Here is a 26,582-nt window from a genome sequence, read left to right as displayed (position 1 = left end):
TGGAAGTCAATGTCAAAGTAGAACGAAGTTGGGTAAAGTCAATAGAGTTTTTTGAGAACCGGCTTCTTCGGCTCAGCTCACTAAAAAGAACCGGCTCTTTCGGGTCCCAAACGGCTCTTCAGGTGGTTTTTGCTTCTTTAATCCCTACACGACCAAATATTATGTAAAATTGTGCTCAAAATGTCTTAAAGGAAGGGGGGAATAGGACAAAAAAGAAAAAAATACCAAAATGAAAAAGTAGTGAAAAGCTGAGAAAAAAACTAAACAAAAGGAGAGAAAAAGAGAAAAAAAGAGGCATTCAAATAATTTCCAATTATATCAAGTAATCTTGTTGCCAACATTGTACTTCCACCAAAAAATGTAATTAAATACAGCTCTGTATCGTGCAACCGACTAAATAAGACCCCAAAAATGATTTAGTTGCCACACATGGGGTTGCTGTTGCTCACTGTTGTTTCAAGCAATGCTCACCGACTTTGTGTGAACGCTCAAACCCGTGGAAAATTAGAGGGAACATTGGTATTTTGCATCTTCCTCTGTTCATCTTTTGTTCTGTGTTCTATTTTGTGCTCCCAGTTAAATGAGGTTGTTCTTGTTTTTTAAGTGCCAACTAGTTTGTGTTCCAGCAAATTCCGAGTATTCCTCCTTTCATTTTTTGTTCAGTGTAAGCTATGTTGTGCACCAATTTATATTGCGTCCTTTTCTTTCGTTCTTTCCTTTTTTTTTCTCGGTGCCAGCTAGTTTTTTTTTGTGTGAGTTCTGTTGTGCTCCAACCTATCTTGTGTTTTTTTTTCTTTTAATGATCTGTTCAGTGCCAGCTAGTTTGTAATTTCTCATAACCTGGGTATCTTTTTAGTCATGTTATTTTCAGTTTGGGCTATATTGTGCCGAAACCTCTTTCTTTTCTTCCTTTCATAGTTTTTCAATGTGAGCTAGTTTGTGTTTCAGCATATCCTGGGCATTCCTCCTTTCATAATCCGTTTAGTGCAAGCTATTTGGTGCTCTAACCTCTTGCGTTTAATTCCTTTCATGTTTTGTTCAGTGTGAGCTCTTCTGTACTCCATTCTATTTTGCATTCTTCCTTTCATGTTTTTTTTTCAATCTCAGCTAGTTTGTGTTCTAACATATCCTGAGTATTCTCATTTTCATGTTGTAATTAGTTAGTGCAAACTGTTTTGTGCTCCACCTATCTAGCTTTTTATTTCATGTTTTGTTCAATTTTGTGTTACAACATATCCTGGGTATTTGTCCCTTCGTGTTTTGTTTAGTGCGAGTTATGTTGTGAATCCAACCTTTATTTTTCGTTTTCTTCTTTATTTTCAGTGCTTTCTACTTTGTTTTCCGAATCAATTTGGGGTTTCCTACTTTCACGTTTTGTTGAGTGTGAGCTATCAACCACCAATCTCGCTGTGTCTTTGTTGTTTTTTTTATCGTCAAACATATCCAGCGTCTCCATACTGTCAAGGTTTGTTCTCATCTACCGTAGTCCCATCTCCTGGCAAGTTTAAGTCTTGAATTATCACGCACGTGGTAAAGGTCACAATTGAGCTTTCGTGTCAAGCAATCGAGCAGAAACGATTTCGCTCCTTTGTGGGAAAACAACGTCGGTTTCGTTCACTTCATCTTTGAGCCGTTTGTCCCTTGGGCGCAACCGCGCCGCCCGCCTTCGAGTCGTCAAGTGAGGCCGAACTACCATCGCCCCCCCACACTTCTCAACCAGGCCACCAGGGCTAAGTAGGCCACACCACTAAAAACAGAAACCATGTCGCTCCCCCTCCTTGCCTGCCGGTGTCTTCCATGTTCAGTCTCCGGGACGCCAAAGTCCCACGACACGCCACGCTGCAGAAAAAAAAGACGAACAAATTTGTGGAGCATTATTAAATTATTGTTATATTCTTGGACACAAGTGTAGTATTCCCTCCTTGTTTCACTGGCTGACTTATTCGCATCCTCAGTCAATCAGTGATTCTTTTTGGTATTGAATATTGAAGAACTCTGGTTTATGGCGGCCTCGCTGTACACTATTTTCACTTCACAGAGTAGAATACTTTTTTTTTCTCTGGCCCTCTTCAGGGCATTTGAAAACCCCACTATACCACGTTAACAACAAATTCTACAATTACTCTTTTCTATTGTATTTTTTTTAGCTGTAGTTCCTGAGGCTTGTAGTGATGCTAAAGGGAGAAGTAAAATGTCTAATGTACTTAGAAAGTGTGTAAAATGCTATGTTTAGTTTTTCACATTGTGATCAAATTTGACCAAGCAAGGCTTCAAGCTACTGTCTAACCTGTTTGTAGCACTTGCAGTGATTATTTCAGTTTCGGACAAAACTTGAGAGTCTTACCTTTCAAAAAAGACCAAAAAACGGTTCAAGAACAGCATTCAATTGCGTACGTCTTGGACTGGGATTTTAGGCGAATTGTACAGGAACGTTAAGGGTTAAGGTCCAAGTAGAAGGTCGTCATTAGCCTACATGCTAACTCACAAACTTAGAGCTCTAACGGTATCTCGTCTCCTTTCCGGTCTTTGACTGGCTTCTGACTTTCAAGTTTGGTTACTGATGGACACCCGGCACTGTACAATCAGAAATGTCACCGTATTCAAACTTGATCATGCAGCTAATAATATTTAGAAATAATAAATAGTTGTAACAAATTTGTGATTAAAAAAACAACAACACTGGATAAGCAAATATGGAGTAGCGATTAGGTCATCCGTAGCAATAAATGTAAGATTAGCTTCAAAAAAGTGACATAGAAATAAGGTGTTACCAAAATATATGGAAGCAATGCAATTTATTCATATATTTATGCAAAATTTCCAGTAGTATTTATTTTGTCGTGGTTTTTGTATTCTATTGTATTTTGTCGTTTTTTGTTGTTGTGGATTTATTACGGTGATTATTTTGTCGATTGTTTTGTCATTTATTTTTTTGTGTGTCTTGTCATTTCTCGTGTATAACGTCGTTTTTTTGTACTTTGTTGTGTATTTTGTTATTTTTTGTCATCTATTTTTTGTGTATTTTATTTATTTGTTCTAGGATTATTTTGTCATGTATCTTTGGTGTATTTTGTCGTATATAGTGTCATGTTTTTTGTATTTTGCTGTTTTTTATTTTATAGTGTATTTTGTTGTGCAATTATTCCAGCATTCATTTTTTTCATGTATTTGTCTTATATTTTAATAAGTATTTTCGTTGCATAGCTTTTGTGTATTTTGTCATTTATTTATCATGCATTTTGTCATGTAATTTGGTGTTTTTAGGTACATTGTTTTATATTTTGTTGTGTATCTTGGGTGTATTCTGTCATGTATAAATATAGTCGTGTTTTTTGTATTTGGTTGTGTATTCTGTTGTATTCCAGCATTTATTTTTTTCATGTATTTTGTCTTATATATTAATAGTTTTTTTTCATTGTTTAGCTTTTGTGTAGTTTGTCATTTATTTTGTCGTGTTATTTGCATTTAGTTGTGTATTGTGTTGTTCTTTGTCCTTTATTTTGTAGTGTATTTTGTTGTGTGTTTATTGCGGCATTTATCCTTCCTCGTATTTTGTCGTATATTTTATCATTTATTTTGTTCTGTGTCTTATGTGTATTTTGTCATTAATTTTGTCGTATATTTTGTTGTGTTTTTTTGTTTTGTCAATTTTCTTGTTTATTTATTTTGGTATTCATTTTGCCTCTATGTTCTGTCATTCATTTTGTAATTTACTTTGTTGTGCATTTTTTTTGTATTTTGTCTAAAAGTTATCCAAATGAGGGTGCAGGTCAAACTGGTTGAGCTTTTCACAAATAGGTGATGAACCAATAGTTGAAAAGCTCAGCCAGTTTAAACCGGACCCTAATTTTAATATAATTACTGAAATGAATAAGCAATAAAATGCATAAATAAATGAATAAAGTGCATTATATGATAAGACATGATATTGTTCATGTGTTCATTTATTTCAATGGCATTTATTTGTGGATACAGTTGGTACGTCTACTTACACATTTTATTCATTCTGGGAGTAGCTATGTAACCTGAAATATAAAACGAGAATCACATCATGTAAAAAACTAAACAGAGAATAAAGGAAATAATAAGAATATTAGTTTACCTTTTTAACTGAACTCTTTATTCACTGGTGGACTCTGTGTTTTTATTTTGTTTGGGTTTTTTTTGCCTCGCGTTTCATGAAAAACTGATCCAATGACATCAGCCGGCTTTTGACAGTCTGTTGGAAATGCGGGAGGCAGACGTCATAATAAGCGACAGCCCGACCTGTCAACACTAACACTTTTTCTTGGTGATTTATTTCCACAAATTCTTGGAATTTTTTCCAAACTGTCTTTAATTTGGGCCGATGGAATGATAGCTGCATCCTCCTCCTTGTCGTCTCTAAACTCCTCCTGCACGGCGGTGTGTGTTTTCATACCTTTCTATTATCTCTTGCTTTGTCTCGATGAGCAGAAAAAGTCTCTTCTTCTTTTCTCCTTGTCCACTTTCCTGCACGTCATTCCTGAGGTCCATTGTGAATGATAGCTCTTTGTAGCAGTACCATACAGTTAGCTGTTAACAGAGCGGGAAGGGGACACGAAAAGCGTGCCGGGATTCACACATACTTGCTAGGAAAAACTCTTGGCGTGACGGATAGCAGCACGTACTGTACTGTATATCTCGACTTTGTATCCTGAAACGCCTTTGTAACAAGAGGCAATATTTTCCCATTCAGGTACTCATAGAGAGACATTTGTAAGTAGAGGTACCTCTGTATTTACTTCCTTCTCTATACATATAAGATAAGCAGGGCCAAAGGGGAAAAAAAGTGAAGTGAAGCAAATGTAATTGGAAGTGAATCCTCACCTCTGAAGAGCGTCACTTTACATCTAAGGGCCGCGAATCATTTCGCATTCGCCAGCCAACATTTTCAAGTCCATTATCTTCCTATTCATGCACTCAACTTGCGATATAGGATTTTGCGCTAATCAGATGTTGTGTGTCTCTTTCCCCTCCAATTCAGGACAAAGTATTTTCGTCTCCTTTAGTCATAAATCGTCGGAAAACAGACTTAAAAAAAGCTTAACCATTCAGGACACACAGGTGACTAAGTCAGCTCTTGCTAAGACTTATGTCATGTTGCGTTCACAGATAATCTGAAAAGAGAGTAAAAAAAAAGACACGAGTGAGGCAGGCTTCCTTTTGTTTACATTGTACCTCGGGACATGGTGCTTATTGAGACTATTTGGTGATAAAGGCGTCTTTTGTGATTATTTAGTCATGTTGTGTTCACAATATTCTGAAAACTAACTCGTATCAGGCCATTGCATGTTCTGCAACTATTTGGTCTAGTTCAGTCACAAATAATCAGAAATGGACTCAAAAACAAGACAATACTGGTCATAAAGGTATCCTTTGTGTCTATTTTATCACGTCGCATTCACAGGTAATTGGAAAACCGACTGAAACCCAAACAAAAGGGAGGCAGGGTTCATTGTCTTCACCTCGTTTCAGCACATAATGTTTCTTGACACATTTTTTTCACCGTTGCGTTCACGGAAAATCGGAAAAGAGACAAAGGTTTTCAGTTCAGGGCACAATGGTGACTAAGTTGTCTTCCGCCGCTTTTTTGATTTTTTTTTTTTATCACGTTGCCTTCACAGATAATCTGTTGTTCCGTTAGAGCTAGTGAGTTGTCTTCCTTTCAAGTTTTGTTAATTTAGAGCTAGTTTATTTTTCAACATATCCTGCATATCATGTTTTGTTCCACTGGAGCTATACGTGAGTTGTCTTCCTTACATGTTTTGTTCGTCTAGATCAGGGGTCGGGAACCTTTTTGACTCAAAGAGCCATAAAAGCAAAAAATATTAATTTTATTTTGGGAAAGAGCCACACCATATATTATGAGACAAATTTACTAAATTGCTAAACCCGCGCCCCAGACAAAAGCTTAGTCTTCAGCACATTTATTTTTGATGATTTGATAAAAATTATGAAAAGAGAATAATGCCAGAGCCCCTGTCCCAAAATCAACAAACATACCACTTTAAACTTGTCTCTTTCTTGCAATGACTCAAGATCGGTTAAACTCCTTTTGACCCTTTTTTATCATACATATTGGTTTCAAAACCAGATGCAAGCATTTATTTTGTAAAAACGTCACAACATTCTGAGAATAGGAAGCCTTATGTGCTTACCTTTGGCGAGAGATGGGAGGGAGTGCTTGTACTTTTAGCATAGCTCCACCCATCCCTCCCACTCACCCAATCAAATGACTAAGTTCTCTTCCGGTGTTTTGGCGTATTTACAGTTCTGTGGATTCATCATAAGGTATCTGAACACTGAACACAGATTACATAGTGAACTTTTATATAAAGGATTCTTTAGCGTTGTAAAGCTAAAACGAGTTTTTTTTTCCCCATTTTTTGTGTGACACCTTGACTGTAAATTGTAGTGAAAAACGTGCCATATATATACTGCGAAGTAATCATTTGACAGTAAGTTTCTGTTTGGCTTTGCGTGTATCTTAACAGGATAGATGAATCAAGTTTTGGACAAGATGGAGAAATTTTGCATGCAATCAAATCTGTCTCTGAGCCACAGATACTCGTAGAAAGAGCCATATATGGCTCGCGAGCCATAGGTTCCCGACCCCTGGTCTAGATCCTTGCATGCTTCTTCCTACACCTCTTTGGAACATGTACATTTTTTTCTTCGATTTGTTGTTTTGTTTTCTCTTTTTGTCATGTTTGAAATAAAAGTTTCATTCATTCATTCTCATTCATCCAGTTAGTGCTTCAAAATTATATTTCAGTCTCGTTATCATGGCACTGTCCCGTTGTGGGAATGATTCTTGACATCTTCCTTGTTTATATTTTGTTCGTTTAGAACAAGTTTGAACTCCTATTCATCGGTTGTTCAGTTTGTTTTTTGTTCCACCATAACCTGAATATCCTTTCATGTTTTGTTCATTCTTGTCTATTTTGTATCCCAACACATTCTGCGTTGTTTACTTCCTTGTTTTGTCCAGTTAGAACTTGTTGGTATTCCAACATATTCTGCATTGTCCTCTTTTTTGTGGTGTTTGTTTGTGTTCCACCATATCCTGCGTCTTTTTTACTCTTATGTTTTGTTGGTACAGCTAGTCTGTGTTTCTGAATTATTTTTTTCGGTCTTATTAACAGAAAGATGCCAGACAAACATGGTGGCAACCACTAGATATGGATTTTGCTGTGTGAAAGAAATACAAATTTCCTTACCTATGAATATCTATAAAAATTAACATTGGTATGATAATTCATGTATTTTTTTTTGCCAATTATTTAAATCAAGGTTTTTTTGTACCACTGGGAGGCACTAAATAATACAGTGTCCCTTTAATAGTTCTATGATGTGCCCCTATATATGTAAGAAATTTGATGAAAGACTACATTTGAAAGCGCTCATTAGTGCAGCACGATAAACAGAAATTTAATCGATACCACAATGTGGCGTAATGCAACCTCAAAACAGTTTTTTTTTTTGTTTTTTTTTCTAGGTATCATACTTTCAGTTTGTCAATTGAATGATGGAGTGTTTGGTTATCAAGAATTGTCACATTTCGGGGTTGAAGGGCGCCGGCCAAGTAGAGGCACATTTTAATGGCACTATCCAAAAAAGGCAAGGAAAATTTGCAAGACACGTGTAAGCTGTCAGTCAGTCAAACAGCTCCTTGCACAAATGGCCACTAAAAGAAATGTGACAGTTTGTGGCCTTAGCAGCCCGTTACATTAAAAAGGAATTCATCAATGAAATCGGGATCTGAGGAAAGTCAGAAAAGCGAGTGCTCCGTGGATTGTTATCATGTCTTGCAATCGACTGAAGCAGCTTCGGAAGGGAGAGCTAACAGCTAGGCTAAGGAATATTAAGCCACCGCCGCCCAACGTGGCTAGTCACCAACGCAATATCCATTACCCATGAAACTGACACATTGGAGCTACTACTTGTGGAATATGGCTACATTCTTTCCTCTTGTATTTCAATCATCGCAGGGACCTTGCAGAAGTTGTGGTTACCCAATATTAGTGTGAAACTAGCCGGCCGCTCTCTAAATTGCTTACACTGAAAGGAATTCAATGCTGTTTTTATTTGTAAATCCTTAGTTGTTATTTTGTTACAGTCATATACTCTCAATCGGTAATAACGTCATCTTGAGGTAAGTTTGCATGTCACTGTGTTTAGGCTCTCCCCAAAAACAAAACAAATCTAAGACAGGAATGCATTTTTCTTTTAAATCGAAAAAGGCATCGAAATTGCAAGACGGGTCTAAAAAAATCTGTTATTTTTTTTCCGCAAAATCGTACAGCCCTAGCAGGCATTATACTCAGATATGCCTTGTAGTCCAGAAAATCCCAAACTTATTTTCCTCTAACCGTTTCTTTCTTCGTGAGCTGAATTAGCCGACGCCACATTTGAATAATTGGAATCAAAGGTCATTGCTAAGAACGTAGTAAACACTGTTGACAATGAGATTAGACAAAGTGGCACTCTAAGGATAAAAAACACATTCTAAAGCAGGGGTGTAAAACACGCGGCCCACAGGCCCGCTAAGGGAATGAATCCAACCCGCAAGACAACAAGCGCAAGAGAAAAACGAGCTGCAGGTTGAAATATGTCAACTTGATCTTGCCAAAGCCAGGTGCCTCTCACAAATGCTATACTTGTATTTGTCTCTCTCTCTTTATCGGTCTGTCTGTTTCTCCCTCTGTCTCTCTTTTTCTCTCTGAGTCTTTTCCTTCTTTTTTCCTTTTCTTCTATTTCCCTTTGAATTTCTCTTTTATCTCTTTTGTTTCTCATTTTCTCTCTCTCTTTCCTTTCCTCTCTCTCTTTCTCCCTTTCTCTTTTTCTTTGTGCCACTCTTTCTCTCCCTCTCTTTTTCTTATTTCTTTCTCTCTTTTTCTTTTTCTGTAATCCACTAGTCCGGCTCCTGAGAGAATGTTTGTTTTATCGTGTGGCCCCCGAGTTGAAATGAGTTTTACACCCTGCTCTAAGAATGTCAGGATGAATAGGCAAACATTATTACAAGGGAGTGCTTGGAGACTGGCTTAAGTTGTAATAATAGTGCGAAACTAGATATTAATAGCCATTTTTCTTTACAATAACCAATTTTCAATAACAAATAATACATTAGAACTGTGCAGTCCTCTTGAAATCTCCTCCGAATCTTTATCATTGCCCCAACAAAGAATTTTTTCAGCGGCGTCGATTGAAAGGTTCTTTGAGGAGCCTGCAACTGGTATGGACTCTCCTGATTTGCGTTGCTCTGCTCTCCGGCTCACCTCTAAACGTCTTTCTTGGCGACGTCCATAACGTCAGAGCTGCCTTTGTGCAGCGCCGCTCTCGTCTCTCGCTACCGCAACCGAATGCTAATCGAGCGAACGGCCAAATGGAGTGAAGAGCTAGCCTCGCCCTCACCATCCTTTTTTTCTGTATTTTTTTTCCCCGGCTGTCAGTGTGGCGCTCGTCACGGAGTCCTTCCCACCCTCCAGAGTGTCGATTGTCAGCTTTGTCCCCCTCCTCCCTTCTTCCCTACTGTTGACATATTTGCTCGGAAATTTCGGCCTCGGTGAAAAGCTGTTGGCTCTACCTCGGCGTCGTGTCCTGCCTCTTATGTCATCGCTGAGATCAATCGCCTCCAAGTCACGTATACAGAATATCCCTCCTCTACCGAAAAAGCAGAAAAAAAACTTTCCGGCAGTCATCAACACAGCCCAGAAAAACACGGACCGCTCTCTGCCCAGTCTGGAAAACATTGCCGGCTTGCGATACCACAGCAGAACCGAAAACATAATGTTTCTCACAGTTGATGTAACCAGCCCGTTTTCAGGGGTGCACAAGCACCCCCAAGTTCAACCCTAGGTTAAAAAAAAGGAAAATAAAACAAAAATGTGAACAACACTACATCGAGAATACTCCAATGCCTTGAAATGGTTCAGTCCATTTGATTCCTAGGACCGCCTCTCTTAATTAAATCCCTTCAAGAAAAAAACTTGAGCTGTATTCTGAGAAATATGTATTTTCTCCTCATTAGCTGACCACGTTACGATACATTGTTTCAATACACTATTCTTTTGAATTGCATCATTATTTTTAAAACTTCGACCAGTTTTCTAAGCACTATGTTGTGAATACTTTTCTCTCTTTACTCTTAAAAGTCTTTATTACATATTTTACCTCGGAATGTCTAATCTCGTTGCATGCAATGTTTCACCATATTGATAAGTCATGTCAAGTCACGTTTATTTGTATAGCCCTTATTTACAAGGAGTCTCAAAGGGCTGCACAGACCACAGATTATAGCAAACTACAGACTATTATGGCACTATCCCCTGGTCTACAACCTACATGAGGGCAAGGAAAAACTCAAAAACCTCAACATGAGGAAAATGAAGAAACCTTAAGCTATAGAATATAAGGGTGTTTTAAGCCTAAATTTAAACAGTTCCACTGAGGTTGCATCAATGACAATAAAGACTATTCTATTCTACATTATCATAGTGTTTTATCGATAAACCATTTACTATTTTTAATAAAGTTATGAATTGGTACATATTTTTCTGATACCCAAGAAAATTAATATAAATAAAATATCTTGTGTTTGAAAACAAAAAGGTAGATTATTTATTCATTATTTATTCATGTATCATTCATTTTAACCAGATAGGCAGTTTGGATGCTTAGGACCCAAAAGTCCAGAACCTAAAATCGCCTCAGTTTCTTACCCTGGTCACCACCTCGTTGACCTGCTGCTAGAGGTCCCTTAAAATAGGGACTGAAAAGGAAAAAGGAAATCTTCTTTAAAGAGACTGTGTGTAATATTTCACCCCTTGTTGTTGCTGTATTGTGTCGAGAAGCCACAAGAAAAATGAAAGGAAAAATGTATCGAAAAACTGAGAGTAAAATGATAGTAATGAAAAGATAATGAGAAAAGGAAAGAAAAAGGAATACATATATTCAGAAGAAAAACTGAAAAGGAGAAAAAACAAGTTTTTTTAAAAAAAAGAAGAAAAGATAGAACTTTGAGAGAAAAAAAAGAAATGAAAAGGGAAATGGAAAAAATAGAAAGTTAAAAAGCATGGATATAAAAGAAAAAAAGTAATAGGAGGAAAAAGAAGAAAGTGTTTTTTAATGAAAAAAAACTTAACAAAAGGAAATAATAATGAAAATTATTTTACATTTTAACTGGCCTCTTTGTTTCCGTCAGCAGTGTTTTTTTGCCTCGCCTTTAATGAAAAACTGATCCAATGACATCTTCTTTTGCCGGTTTTTGACAGATGTGTGATGAGGTAGTCATCCCGGCCTGTAGACACTTTTTCATAAAAATAAAGTAATAAGAGAAAAAAAGAAAGTGAGAAAAGTGTTTTTAAGGTACCCTTAGCATGTCTGCTTTCTCCATGTGATCCTCATATCTTGACCAAAAAAATGCACATTCCAATGCTAGTCGATGCGTTTTAGATTTTTATTCAAATAAATATCGTTTTTTTTGACGACTTAAATTATTTTTTTTACCACTTTGAGCCACTCAGTAATACACACTGTCCCTTTAAAAGGCAGCATTTGTACTTTAACAGCTTTCAAAGGTGTTTTAAAAAGGCGCTTGATCTGCAGGCTGTCTTTTGAAGGAATCAAACAAAAGTTTTCTTCTTTGGTGTCGTTAAGTTACATTTGAACTGCGACCGAACCCGCACAAAAAAAATAAATCTTTTTTTCCTCAATCTCGACTTTCACTTGAAATTTGTAGTTTTGTCTCTTTGATTCTTTTTTTCCCTCTTTGATGCTGCATTGAGTAATAATATCTGCTACAAAGTTTCTTATTCAATATCTTAATATTTAAGATGATTAATTATTTGGAAATATTTTTGAGAACTAGAATTCTAATGTTTTATCAATTATCAAATATTATTTATCATTTTCTTTGATTTTTTTTTTAAAAATTCGATTTTTGATAATTATACATGATTTTGTTTGTTTTTATTTTTCGGATTCTTTGTTTTATACAGTGTGCATTTTTTTCTATTTTTTGTCATTTTTTCATGTTTTTACTTTCTCCTCCTTTAACTTCTAATTCTTCTCTTTCTTCTTCGCTTTTTCTTTTTCCTCTTCTTTCTACCTTTCATTTCCCCCTTCTCCAAAACAAAATAACCCATCGCCTTCAAGATTGGGTCGGGTCCCCCTCCGGGATCCCACATTAGGCAGGTCCTCATGTGCCATGTTAGTGTATGAGAGCCATCGTGGGCAGTATTTCCACCTGGCCTTTTTTATTCTTTCATTTCCTCTTCTTCCCCTTTGTGTCTAGAAGGGTCCAGGGCTCGTTTCCACATCCACCATGCTGTACTTTACTATGGTCGTCTCGTGTCTTTGACTTATTCTTGCAAAGGCACCTGCTTTGATGCGGCCCCCCGTGGGGCCCTCGCCTGGTCCTTGTTTATAGATGCTTCCAAGGCGGCTAAGCTTAGTCGTCCCTGTTGGGAAAAAGGGGGGGAACCAATGGTTTCGCCATATGGCTGTTCTATGGTCTTTTTTCTCATGCCTGGTGTCATACTGGTTACACTGGCAGGATTTCTCCCCTGGCAATTTCTCTCTTGCTCCTCGCAGCAGCTCGACACCCAGCAAGAGATTTATCTCCTCCTTCTTCTTGTTCTTCTCCTGCTTCTCCTTTTTATTTTTTCTTCTGCTTCTCCTTATCCTTCTTCATTTGATCCGATTCCATTTTCTTCTTATCATTATCCTTCTTCTGCTCATCCTTTTTTGTCTCTTCCTTTCACTCTTTTCCTTAATTCTTCTTTCTCCCGTCTTTCTTTTTCTTCTCCTTCTGCTTCTCTTTTCCCCTTTTTCTTCTGCTTGTCTTCCTTTGTCTGATCCTATTCCCCTTTCTTCTCATCATTATCGTTCTTCTTATGCTCATCCTTTTTTTTTTCTCCTTTCATTCTTTCTTCTCCTTCTCTTTTTTTGTTTTTTTTTTCTTCTACTTATTATTCTCCTTTTTCTTCTACTTTTTTGTCTCCTTATAGTCCTTCTCATTCTCACACTTCTTTTTCTTCCTTTCCTTCCTCCCACTCCTTCTTCTCACCCTTCTTACTTCTAACCTCCCTTTCTGCTTCTTCTACTAATTATTCTCTTCCTGTTTCTTTGCCTTCTTTTTTGGCTCATTATTGTTCTTTTCCTCCTACTTATCCTCCTTCTTTTTCTCATTTTCCTTTTTTTTAATCCTTTTTCTTCCTTTTACCTTATTTCTTCATCTACTTAGTTTCCTCATTTTCTTCACTTCTTCTTTTTCTCCCTCTCATTCTCCTTCTTGTCTTTCTTCTCCCTTTTGTTTTTTCTTCCGCCTGTTCTTCTCCTCCTTCCTCTAACCCTTTCTCCCCATCCTTCTTTTTCTGCTCATCTTTTTTCTCCTTCTTCTCCCTTCCCCATTTTCTTTTTCTTCCTCATCGCATCACCCTTTTCCTTCTCCTTTTTAATTTTTCCTGCTGACTTTTCTTCTACTACTTCTTATCATTCTCCTCTTTCTTCACCTTCTCCTTCTCCTTTTTTATATTTTTCCTGCTGACTTTTCTTCTGCTTGTTCTTCTCCTTCCTCTGACCCTTTTCTTCTCATCCTTCTGCTCATCTTTTTTCTCCTCCTTTTTTCACTCCTTCTTCTCCTTTCCCCATTGTCATTCTTCTTCCTCATCTCCTTCTCATTCTTCTCATCCTTCTTCTCCTTTTTCATTTTGTCTTTCTGTCTTTTGTACTACTTCTTCTCCTTCTCATTCATTCCCTTCTCCTTTTTCATCTTCTCCTTCTGTCTTTTCTTCTCCCACATCTCCTCCTCCTCACGCTTCTTCTCCTTTTTATCCTTCTACTGCTTCTTTGCCACTTTATCCTCCTCCTCCTTCTTTTTGCTTTTTGGAAATGTTTTCATGCCATTTTTTTCATTCCTTCTTTCTCTTTTTTTTCCTCTTGTCCTTATCGTTATCATATTTTCTATGCAATAAATTTGTATTTAGTTTCAATAATTATATATACCGTATATTCCAGTTTATTAGTCACAGTTTTTTCCGTAGTTTGGCCAGGGGTGCGACTTATACTCAGGGGTACCTCTATTTACAAATTTATTTGGACTGTTAATAGCTTCAATATCTGAAAACTACTGTATTTTTGGCTTGGTAATCAGAGGCAATCTTAATACCTGGAGGCTATAATATTCAAGTACTTCATAACCTAAAACATTCGTATGTAGAGACATTCATAAGTCGCGGTACCACTGTATATAATTTCACATTTTCACACCAAACCCTAAGAGGGCGCTCAAGACCTGTGTTGATCATTTCAACCTTGCCCCGTTGTTCCCAAAAAAGGAGCACGCTTTTCTTCGGAAAACCCTGTCGGTGTTTATTCAAAACCATACTTTGGCCCCATACATCAAACGACAGCGCCTAACCCTGTAAAGAGTCGCATTCAAGTGTTGCAAATGCACATTGACCGATCACAACAAACATCAATTGACCTCGCTGAGTGCATCTGCTAAAACTTCACGTCCATAAATGATTCAAGACTGCAGCTACGTAAAAGCCGGCGAGATAATTGCGACACGCTTTAGCTTTCAGCGGCCATTAACAACGCCGCCCCGCTTTCAATTCGACTGGAACGTAATGGAATGCGCCATTTTAAGCAGGTGATTTTGTGTAGTTTGCTGTGTCTCGGGACGGAGTACACGGCTGAGATTCCAGTTGGAATGGCACACATGGCCTTGGCTGAGAAAATGGCTGAGAAAGCTTTATAAAGACACACAATTGACCGCAAATAGTCTTCATTCCATTTTTCAGCACAATCCATTTGTTATAGGGACAGAATAGAATAGAATAGAATTGACCTTTATTGTCATTGTTACAAAATGGGTTGAACATATTGTGACAACGCAATTGGACGTGGCACTCCAGTTTCACATTTAACAGTGAGGATAAAAAAAAACAAAGAAGATAAAGGAACAAAGAAGATAAGATCATAATTTACACAATTTAAAGAAACAAAGTGTGTTATTTAGCGCCTCCTGTCGTTAAAAATGAAAGCGTCATCTGAAAAAACAAAAACAAGCATGTGTTTAATAAAATACTTGGATGTCGAGAATTATATAAATCAGTTGAAATCACCTAGAGCACGGGGGGTCAAACTCGTTTTAGCTGGGGGCCACATGCAAAAAGAAAAATCTCACGGGAGCTAAGTATAAGAGAAAGAGGGAGGGAGAAAAAAGGGAGAGAAAGAAAGGGGAGGGAAGAGACGGCGATAAAAAGAGAGAGAACAAGGGAGAGATAGAGAGAGAGAAATAGAGCAGAATAGAAATATGAATGGAGAAAAAGGAGAGAGAAAGAGTGAAAATTAAAGAGAAAGAAAGTGAGAAAAGAGAAAGATAAAAACAACGAGAGAAGAGAAATGACTCAGAGAAAAGAGTGAGCAGGAGAAAAAAAGAAATTGAGGTAAAAAGAAGCAAAGAAAGAGAAAAAAAGACAATGAAAGAAATATATTGAAAGAAAGAGAGAGAAATATAATAAAGGGAGAGAAAGAGAGGGTGAGTAATAAAGATAAAAAGAAAGAATTAGAACGTAAGTTAAAGTATAAAGAGAGCAAGCAAAATAAAAAATAGGGAAAGAGAGTGAGAGAGAAATAAAAAGGAAAAGAGCAAAAAAGAAATAGGGAGAGAGGGATACTGAAAGGGATTAAGAGAAAGAAATAAAAGAGGGAGATGAAAAAAGAGAAGGGAAGGGAAGAGAGCGATAAAAAGAGACAGAACAAGATAAAGAGAAATAGAGCAGAATTGTCACGGTCGCCATGGCTACCAGTCGGCCGCGCCCCCGAACTCAGCTGCAGCAGATCAGCTGATTGCTGGTCTGCTATTTAAGGCTGGATTTTGGGTTTGGCGGGCGCTGGCTCATTACACAATCCCAGGTCTGTTATGCCTTGTCCTGTTTTAGGTTTAAACATTTTCCGTCTGTTATGCCTTGTCCTGTTGAGTTCGTGCCGGAGGAACTCTGTATTGTTCTGTTTTGGTCCCGGAGTATTGGGCGACTTTTATTTTGTTAAATAAAACTTATGATCGTCAACGCATATGAGTTCTCCCTTCTTGCCTCCTGCCTCCGTTCTGGTCCGATCACTCCTTCACTCCACCACGCCTCGTGACAAGAATAGAAATATGAAGGGAGAAAAAAGGAGTGGGAAAGAGAGAAAAAGAACGCAGCAGAAAGAAAAATAAATAGAGAGAAAGATAAAAATAATGAAAAGAGAGTTTGCAGAGAGAAAAAGAGTGAGCAGGAAAGAAAGTGAGGTAAAAAGAAGCAAAGAAAGAGAGAAAAAGAAAGGGAGTGAGAGATATATTGAAATAGAGAGAGAAATATAATAAAAGGAGAACAAGAGAAGGTAGGAAATTGAGAAAAAGAGAAAGAAAGCAAATTAGAATGTAAGTTAGAGAAAGTATAAAGAGGGCAAGTAAAATAAAAAATAGGGAAAGAGTGAGAGAGAAATAAAAAGGGAAAAGAGCAAAAAAGAAGGAAATGGGGGGAGAGAGAGAGAGACTGAGAAGGATTAAGAGAAAGAAAAAGAAAGCAAGAGAAGGGGAGGAACATAAACAAAGGAGAGCGATAAAAAGAAAGAAATACTGCTGCAGTTGTTTTGCAAGTGTTAACTGGCTTGGGTGACCTCAAGCGGAGATATCAAAAACTGCAGCTCATTTTCCTCTTGCTCTTCTCTCACTGTTTTCTTGCGGGCCGGTTTCAAACCCATGGCAGGCTTAATCTGGCTAGCGGACCGCCTGTTTGACACCTGTAACCTAGAGGAAGCTGACATGATTGCCCGCCATCCTGCAAAGCTACCCTTTTTTCTTCTTTTCTTGTTTTTGCACTTCATTTTTAACATTCCTTTCCTTTTTCCTTTTTCTTATTTTTTCTTTCTTTGCCAAAGGCTAGGCAAAAAAATCAAGGAAAATAATGTGTTTCATCACTTTGTGTCTCCAGAGTTTGTATTCTTCCTTGTGCTTCTTACTACTCAATTTCGGTTGTATTGCACCACACAGAGACATCTAGTGGTCAACTATTACAAGCTTTTTGTATCTATTTGGTTTGAAAACAGGCGCTTTTATCAGAGCTTTTCCCATGCGATAAGAACTAAATCTAAGTGACCTTGAAGTTGGTGAAACACGCACATGGACTCAGATACAAAAATCCAAGATATTGGGAAATAAAGGAAAAATTTAGGTGTTTTTCAGGTATGATAAAGAAACCTATTTATATTCCTTGCTATGTTCATCCCGCCATAATATCAACCATTAGAATGCCTGCCATACGGAAACTTGTTCTGGTCTGAGAGAGTAGAATGTCTTTTTGGGAAAGCTGCTGGGTCAGCAAAACCTAAAATGCAGAGTCTGCTTTTTTTCTGCAGTTTTCACATCTGAGGTTACCTACCTGACTGCCTGTAAGATACGGTGCTGATATGTCATTCTGGCCTAGGAGAGTGAAAATTTAAAAAGTACTAAGTCGACTGTTTTGGGCGATTTTCAGATAAAGGTCAACTCTCCCCAAGGTGTTGTTGTGAAAATGTCATGTTTACCTGGCTTGGAAGAGGGTAATATCTTTCTGAGGAAAATGCTGAGTCTGTATTTGAGGGTATTTTCACCTCTAGAGTGACCTACCTGATTGACTAGGATCACAATCTTTTACGAGCAATCCTGTTGTGGCCTGAAATAGTGGAATGTCTTTCTGGCAAAGCTGCTGAGTCAGTAAAATTAAAAAGACCTAGTCATTTTTGTGTCCGTTTTCACATCTGGGGTAACCTGCCTGGATGCCTGTAAGAGATGGTGCTGATATTCAATGTCGTTCTGGCCTAGGAGAGAGGAATGCCTTTCTCGGGAAAATACAGAGTCAGCAAAACAAAAATTGCTGAGTCGACTGTGTAGTGAAATTTAACGTTTTACTGACCTGGAAGAGGGTTATATCTTTTTCGAATAAATGTTGAGTCAGCAAAACCAAAAGGGCTAAGTCAGTTTTTGTGGGCATTTTCACCTCTAGCGTGACCTACCTGCTTGTAAAAGATTGTAATCCTACTCAATCTTATAATGGCCTGAAAGAGTAGAATGTCTTTCTTGCAAAGCTGCTGAGTCAGTGACACAAAAATAACTAGTCATTTTTAAGCTGTTTTCACATTCCAGGGTTAAGCTACCTGACTGCCTGTATGAGCACCGTTTACCAAATTGTTCAAATTAGTTATTTGACTCCATTAACCAAACATAAACTACATTCACCTAACAATGCACGCTCGTTTCTTGATGGAAAAATGAACAAGAGACTGGCATTTCCACGCGGGGGCAGATTTGATTTCTTAAACAATTTAACTAAGTGAACTTCATCGAATATATAGCCGAATTTGTGTCGCTTGAGTCTCTGTCAAGCCTCCTCTCTCCCGATCTTCTGCTTCCTTCTCTCGGCCCACGGTTCTTTCCACAAGCTGGTGTGCCGGCTCCTCCCATGGGCTTGCCAGAAAAGCCCCCACGTGGGGTCCACCCCCTCGCCTCGATGTCTGGAAAAACTCAAAACAGCAGAGCGTTTATCAAAACAATGCCTGCCGTCCTTCGTCAGAGTCAAGTCAGGGTCAAGTCATTTTTATTTATACAGCCCTTAATCACAAAGAGTCTCAAAGGGCTGCACAGGTTATTTCACAGACTATTATTTCGGACTATTATTACACCATCCCCTGATCTGGAAACAACATGAGGGCAAGGATTAAAAATGAAGAAACCTTGTGAAGGGACCGCACATGTGGTATCCCCCTTTCAGGATTACCAGACAGCAAAGGATGTTGCAATCCCAAATAATACAGAGATATTGTCCACGAAAAGTATAGGTTATTCATATGCTATAGAGTAGAAGTGTGTTTTTAGCTTAGATTTAAACATTTCCACTGAACAGCATGACCTGAAACCCACTCAGTGGAAATCTTCATTGCTCTCAATAAATGTAACTTGTATTTAATCGTATAAAATCCTTTATAGTAAAATGTATAAACTCCTTCAATTGTCATTAGCATTTTTTGACGTCAGGTCTTGTGACACCAAGAAGAGTTCAAAAACAATGAAGCCCAGATTAAATTAATAAATGGGTAAAAATTGATAACTACTGTAATCAGTCATTCGCGTTTCCGCAGTTCACCTTTTGAACATGTGACTGCTCGACAGATATTCACCATATATTTTATTCTACATTCTGATAGGCTAAACAGCCACTAAGAGAGTTATAAAAAAATAATACATTTTAAAAGGGATAGTACACAGTACTTCTATTTGTTAAAGGAATGCTTGGGCCTGTAAAAGGGCTTTATTGATTTCAATTTATTGTAGAGGATTTCCTTGTAAAATAATTGTCACGGCTGCTTTTTGGAATATGAAAAAAACGAATGTCCGTAAAGCAGAAGTAATATTATACCTCGTAATAGAAGGAATCGGAGCTGTCCCTGAATGGCCGACGTCCGTGGGCTGCCATTTTCTCCTGCGTCCGATAATGGTCTTAAATCACGGTGGGTTCGGAGATTAAACATGTAGGGTCAGCCTATCAAAGAACATTGTCTTGCTCCGCTGACTTCTTTCATGTCTGCTCGAAGTTTTGTGCACTACTCCTTCCTAGGTCCAGGTTATTTGCTTTATTGGCCATATAAGGTTGAATATTACAGACGGTCTCTTTGGGCTTCATTTTGTTAAGGCTTCTCTCTCTTGTATCTAGACAGGGACGTGTGTGTGTTGATATATTGACGAATCCCCAGGTATTATCATGGTCTTCATTCTTTTTGCCTCTTACTGATGTCCAAGACATGCACAGTCTTATCACAGGCCTCTTCTTGAAGCTACAAGACAATTCAGCCCGTGTGACTTATTGTGTATTTACTCATTTACTATCATGGCTGTGGGCTTCTTTCCTTTTGGCCTCTTCCTGGTGTCCCAAGACAGGCCTTATGCATGATGCATCTGCTAAGTTACACCACAAAAACAAAAGAACTCATTCTGGACTTCAGGAGGAAAGGCAGGAACCCTGCACCACTTATTATAAAAGGAGACTGTGTAGAGAGAGTCCACTCTTTCAAATCCCTGGGTGTGCACATCTCCGATGACCTCTCCTGGTCTGCAAACACCAGAGCGGTGGTAGGGAAAGCCCAGCAGCGACTCCATTTCCTGAGAGTGCTCAGGAAAAATCATCTGAAACAGCAGCTGCAGGTGTTCTTTTACAAAGCCACTGTGGAGAGCATTCTAACATACTGCATTACGGTGTGGCATGCTGGGTGCACGGCACCAGACAGGAAAACACTTCAGAGGGTCATCAACACACCCCAAATTGTTGGTTGCTCTCTACCCAGTCTGGAGGACATTGCTTGCTCTCGCTACCTCAGCAGAGCAGAAAACATCATCAAGGACTTTTCTCACCCCGGCGACCACCTCTTTGACCTGCTGCCTCCCGGCAGACGCTACAGGTCTCATAAAAAAAAAAAAAACATACTCAGAGACAGTTTATTCGCCAGAGCCATTACCACCCTTAACACACACCGCACAAAAAACTGAAACTCTCGCAAACATACATACAGGTGTAAAATTCTATTCGTGCCTATGCTCACTTTGCACAATGTTGCCTATTTTTGCACTCCCGCATATTGCACTAATACGATCCCAAAACTGTATGTAACATCCTACATGCCCACATTTCTTGTGTAATTATTGTGTAAATTATAAATTTTATCTTCTTTGTTCCTTTATATTGTTTAAATTATAACCTCATCTTCTTTGTTCCTTTATCTAATTTGTTTTCTTTTATCCTCACTGTTAAATGTGAAACTGGAGTGCCGCGTCCAATTTCGTTGTCACAATATGTTCAACCTATTTTGTAACAATGACATTAAAGGTATATTCTATAATATATTCTATTCAAATCGTACATTTACTCAATTAGTTGAAACATGATTGGTGTGTGTGATGCATATAATTATAATTATATATTTAATTCTTTATTTGTTTGGCCATTGGCTTCATTCTATTTGGCCTCTTCATGGAGGTACAACGCGACCAGTCTTACTAGGAGCCTCATTCTTTTAGGCCTCTTCCTGGTGCCACAGCACAGCGTAGGGCTGTGTCGCGTGACTTATAAACTAATCATATATTTACTCATTTACTAACTCAACCATGGGCTTCATTTTTTTTTTAGGTTCAATGTTTTTGGCCTTTTCCTGTTTCTACAAGGGAGGCAGGGTGACTCATATGGTAGTAATAAAAATTCTCATTTAGTTGTTGTGATATTTAGTGACTGTATTAAAAAGGTCTCATTCTTTTTGGACTCTTCCTGGTGTCCAAGACATGCAGGGTCTTCTCATAGGCCTCTTCTTGGAGCTACAAGACAACCTCAGCCTGTGTGACTTTTATTGTATATATACTATCATGGCAATTGGCTTATTTCTTTTTGGCCTCTTCCTGGTGTCACAAGACAGGCAGTATGCATGATGCATCTGCTAATCATACGTTTACTCAATTAGTTGAAACATGATTGGTGTGTGTGATGCATATAATTATATATTTAATCGTTTATTTGTTTAGCCATTGGCTTCATTCTTTTTGGCCTCTTCATGGAGGTACAACGAGACCAGTCTTACTATGAGCCTCATTCTTTTAGGCCTCTTCCTGGTGCCACAAAACAGCGTAGGGCTGTGTTGCGTAACTTGTATACTAATTGTATATTTACTCATTTACTAACTCAACCATGGGCTTCATTTTTTTTAGATTTAAAGTTTTTGGCCTTTTCCTGTTTCTACAAGGGAAGCAGCGTGCATGACTCATATTGTAGTAATAAAAATACTCATTTAGTTGTTGTAATATTGTGACTGTTTGAAAGGGGCCTCATTCATGTTGGACTTTTCCTAGTGTCACAAGACCGGCAGGGTGTGCAATGCAAATAGTTAATAGTCGAGTATTGTTCTTTTTTGAGCGTCTGTTGTCTCTGTTGTTGTGGATTGAACGAGGCTAAAGGAACAGGACCCGCTAGTTCTGTTTTTTTGGGCATCAATTCTTTGACAATAATCGTTCAGCAGACGATGGCCTCACGGAGATAAAGCGGGTCGAGCTGCCCACACACAGAAAAAAATTGTAATTGTTTCCCCTTTGCCTTTTCCCATTTGTGGTGTTCATAAGTGGGAAATTTGGGCGCAATCTGCCAAAATGTCCCCGGAAATGAGCGAAAAAGTGGCCACTTGGAAGCAAATTGTTTCGCTTCTCTCATGGCGGTCGAGGACACCCCGTCTAAGGACAGATACGAATTGAAATTGTCTTTAAAAGAAAAAAGAAACACAAAAAAACACGGTTATTTTCACGGTTTGATATTCCGAGAAAACAATGCAGTGTCAAATTGGTGCCGTAAAAATACTCTGGTTGATCTTTGAAAACATCATTAAGCAGACTTTAATGTCTTTTTCCAGGGCCATGAATCACCGTGGGCAACAGCTGCTCCCCACATAGAGGTCCCCCTCCCCTTTTTTTCCATCCCGGAGGATGCTGGGGATGTGTCGCGGACGCCGGAAGTTCCTGGCGGCCTCCCTTGCCCTGCTCTTCATCCCGGCGCTCACCTGGCTTTACCTGGCCGTCGGCAGCTTTCAAGGTAAGCCTGAGGTTTTCTTTTCCTTACTTGCAACAATATAGTCCATAAGCTTGGGACGGACAGGGATATCGGCATGTATTTTATGAATGGTATCGGACGTGATAAAGGTTTCTTTTTTTGACCTTCGAGTGTTGTTAAAATCAGAGGCCGGTGATGAACTTTTTCTCAAAGTTTGTTATGGCAGAACATTCTGGACATCATTATGATACAAAGGCTACCTTCTCACAATGGTATGTCGGTGACATTTTGAAGCACGCTTTTTATACGAACGGGGTCAGACATAATGGAACCAAACCGGCGAGCCACGAGGGCCAGACGAGACCGAGAAAGAGCCCGAAGTAGTTTTAAAAGATACCTTTTTTTCCTCATTACTCCCTAGCAACAATCCAGTCAATAAAACATGTGAGAAATAGGAACGTTGGCATGTAAATTAGGAAAAAGCGGATCAGACATGAAAACATTTTCTTCTGTTGTCCTTTGGTGTTGGTAAAATCAGAGGCTGGAGATCAACTCTTTTTCACGAACATTCTGGACACAATTGTGATATAGGCAGGCTACATTCTGACAATAGTATGTTGGTGACATTTTGAAACACGCTTTTCATACAAATGGGATCAGACATAACGGAACCAAACCGGCGAGCCACGAGAGCCTGACGAGACCGAGAAAGAGCACGTAGCAACAATCCAGTCTATAAAAATGGGACAAATAGGAACGTTGACATGTAAATGAGGAAAAAGGGGATCAGACATGGGCGGCACGGCGGCTGGGTGGTTAGCTTGCAGCACCACGGTGCAGAGGTTCATGGGTTCAAGTCCAGCTATCGCAGTTTGCATGTTCTCCCCGTACCTGCGTGGGTTGCCTCCCACATTCCAAAAACATGCATGTCAGGTTAATTGGCCGGTTCAAATTGTCTCTAGGTGTGAATGTGCGAGTGATGGTTGTCTTTCTCTGTGTTCCCTGCAACTGGCTGGCAACCAGTTCGGGTTGTCCCCTGCCCATAGCCCAACGATTCTTGGGGATGGGCTCAAGCATTCCCGGGACCCTACTGAGAATAAGCGGTGTATATAATGGATGGATGGCTGGATGGGATCAAACATGAAAACATTTTCTTCTGTTGTCCTTTGCGTGCTGACAAAATCAGAGGCTGGAGAAACTTTTACCAACAAAGTTTAATTGCAGAATATTCTGGACACAATTGTGATATAGACAGGCGACATTCTGACACTAGTATGTCGGTGACATTTTGAAGCATGCGCTTTATATGAATGGACATGATGCAACCAAACAGATGATCCACAAGCTGCCTGACAAGACCGAGAAAGAGTCCGTAATAGTTCTAAACGATACCTTTTATTTTTCATTACTCTCTAAAAACAATCCATTCCATAAGACTTGGGTCAAATAGGAAATTTTGCATGTAAATTATGAAAAAGGATCAGACATGAACATGTTTTCTTCTGTTATCCTTCGCCTGTTGGTAAAATCAGAGGCCAGAAGATGAACTTTTTATAATGGCCGAATTATAATCTACGCTTTTACAGTGGCAGAATGTTCTGGACACCATTGTGATATAGACAAAAGCTGCAATATTACAGTAGTGTGTTGGTGACATTTTGAAGCGACTTTTTTTTATACAAATGGGATCAGACATAACGGAACCAAACCGGAGAGCCTGGCGAGACCGAGGAATAGTTTTTTTTTTTAAATCTCTTTTTTTCCCTCATTACTCTCTAGCAACAATCCAGTCCATAAAACATGGGACAAATAGGGAACGTTGACATGTAATTGAGGGCAAAAGGGGATCAGACATGGGTGGCACGGCAGCTGGGTGGTTAGCGCACAGCACCACGGTGCAGAGGTTTAAGGGTTCAAGTCCAGTTTGCATGTTCATCCTGTGCTTGTGTGGGTTTCCTCCAACATTCCAAAAACGTGCAGGTCAGGTTAATTGGCCGGTTCAAATGTCCCTAAGTGTGAACGAGTTGTCTGTCTCTGTGTGCCCTGTGACTGGCTGGCAACCAGTTCAGGGTGTCCCCTTCCCACAGCCTAACAATTCTTGGGGATGTGCTCAAGCATTCCTGGGACTCTACTGAGAATAAGCAGTGCCGATAATGGATGGATGGCTGGATGGGATCAGACATGAAAACATTTTCTTCTGTTGTCCTTTGCGTGCTGGTAAAATCAGAGGCTGGATAAACTTTTATTAACACAGTTTAATTGCAGAATATTCTGGACATAATTGTGATATAGACAGGCTACATTCTAGTCAAGTCAAGTCATTTTTATTTGTATAGCCCTTAATCACAAAGAGTCTCAAAGGGCTTCACAGGTTATTACACAGGCTATATTACACAACTATTTTTCAGACTATTACACCATCCCCTGCTCTGGAACCAACATGAGGGCAAGGAAAAACTCAAAAAACCTCAACATGAGGAAAATGAAGAAACCTTGAAAAGGGACCGCACATGTGGTATCCCCCTCCAGGATTACCAGACAGCAAAGGATGTTGCAATCCCAAATAATACAGAGATATTTTCCACAAAAAGTATAGGTTATTCATATGCTATAGAGTAGAAGTAAGTTTTAAGCTTCGATTTAAACATTTCCACCGAAGTTGCAGATCGGATCTCAGGGGGAAGAGCATTCCACAGCATCGGTGCCCAGACGGAGAACGCTCTCGAACCAGCGGAACACTTCTTGGCTCTTGGGATCACCAGGAGACCGGCGCTCTGAGAACAAAGGCTTCAGACCGGAACATAGGGGCAAATCAGATCTGAAAGATATGAGGGAGCAAGTCCATGTATGATTTTGTATGATTCTGACAATAGTATGTCGGTGACATTTTGAAGCATACGTTTTATACGAATGGACATAATGGAACCAAACCGATAAGCCACGAGGGTCTGAAAAGACAGAGAAAGAGCCCGTAATTGTTTTAAACGATACCTTTTATTTCTCTTTACTCTGTAGAAACAATCCAGTCCATAAAACATGGGTCAAATCGGAATGTTTGCATGAAAATTATGAAAAGGGATCAGACATGAACATGTTTACTTCTGTTGTCCTTCGCCTGTTGGTAAAATCAGAGGCCAGAAGACAGACTTTTTATAATGGCCAAATTATAATCTATACATTTATAATGGAAGACTACTCTGGACACCATTGTGATATAGACAAAATCTACACTATGACAGTAGTGTGTTGGTGACGATTTGAAGCAGGCTTTTTTATACAAATGGGACTGAACATGATGCAACCTAACAAGACAGAGAAGGAGAAAGCTTTAATAGATACCTTTTTTCTCGCCTTACTTTCTAGCAACACTCCACTCCATAAAATCTTGGGAGAAATAGGAATGTAGAGAAAATTGCTTTGAATTATAGTTGTTTGTTTAAGAATCTAATTCTTGGGTTACCCTTTCAGCCAACAGGTGAGGCTCACAATTTTCCACACAAATTAGTTCCCAAATCAGCCTTTTTGTCTCATTTATCATTTATCATGAAGGAAGCCATTCTCTAAACAAGTTGTATTTTAGCGTTAAATTGACTTTTTTTTGCAGTTCATTGATTATGATTGATCAGTCCAAAAGCAAAATAATATAGACACACTGATAAATAATGCACGTGGTTTAATTCAAACAAACTACAATTTATTTACATGTCAAGGAAAACTGAATCAAACGAAAGAAAAAAGAACATTGTTGACACAGGAATTCGCGGTGTTAGCCAGGGGTAGGGGGAAGAAATTCTGTGGCAGGAATGAAATTATTGATCAATAAACTTGGTTTTAAGATGATCAACACATTTAAATGATTAGGAATTATTTCATAGCGTGTCAGAATGATATTTAAAACCAGCACCAAAGACCGTGTCTTGCCTTATTTTTTCCTTGCGTACCTTGGTGTGCTGGAAC

The 26,582-nt window shown here is 38.8% G+C and overlaps 1 protein-coding gene across 1 annotated transcript in view; it reads left to right on the top strand.

Moving 5' to 3' along the window:
* LOC148356844 (xylosyl- and glucuronyltransferase LARGE1) overlaps window positions 1-26,582 on the top strand; it is a 126,592-nt gene that overhangs the window by 10,853 nt on the left and 89,157 nt on the right. Inside the window, exon 2 of the mRNA XM_088347298.1 lies at window positions 22,489-22,667. Coding sequence (XP_088203424.1) covers window positions 22,562-22,667 — 106 coding nt within the window. The 5' untranslated portion in view covers window positions 22,489-22,561. The remainder of the gene's footprint in view (window positions 1-22,488; window positions 22,668-26,582) is intronic.

The sequence above is a fragment of the Urocampus carinirostris genome, chromosome 11 (genome assembly GCF_059441175.1).
Source record: "Urocampus carinirostris isolate Australia breed hairy pipefish chromosome 11, RoL_Ucar_1.0, whole genome shotgun sequence".
Lineage (NCBI taxonomy): Eukaryota > Metazoa > Chordata > Actinopteri > Syngnathiformes > Syngnathidae > Urocampus > Urocampus carinirostris.
The sequence above is the reverse complement of the archived record's forward strand: the minus strand, read 5'-3'. Positions and strand labels throughout refer to the sequence as shown.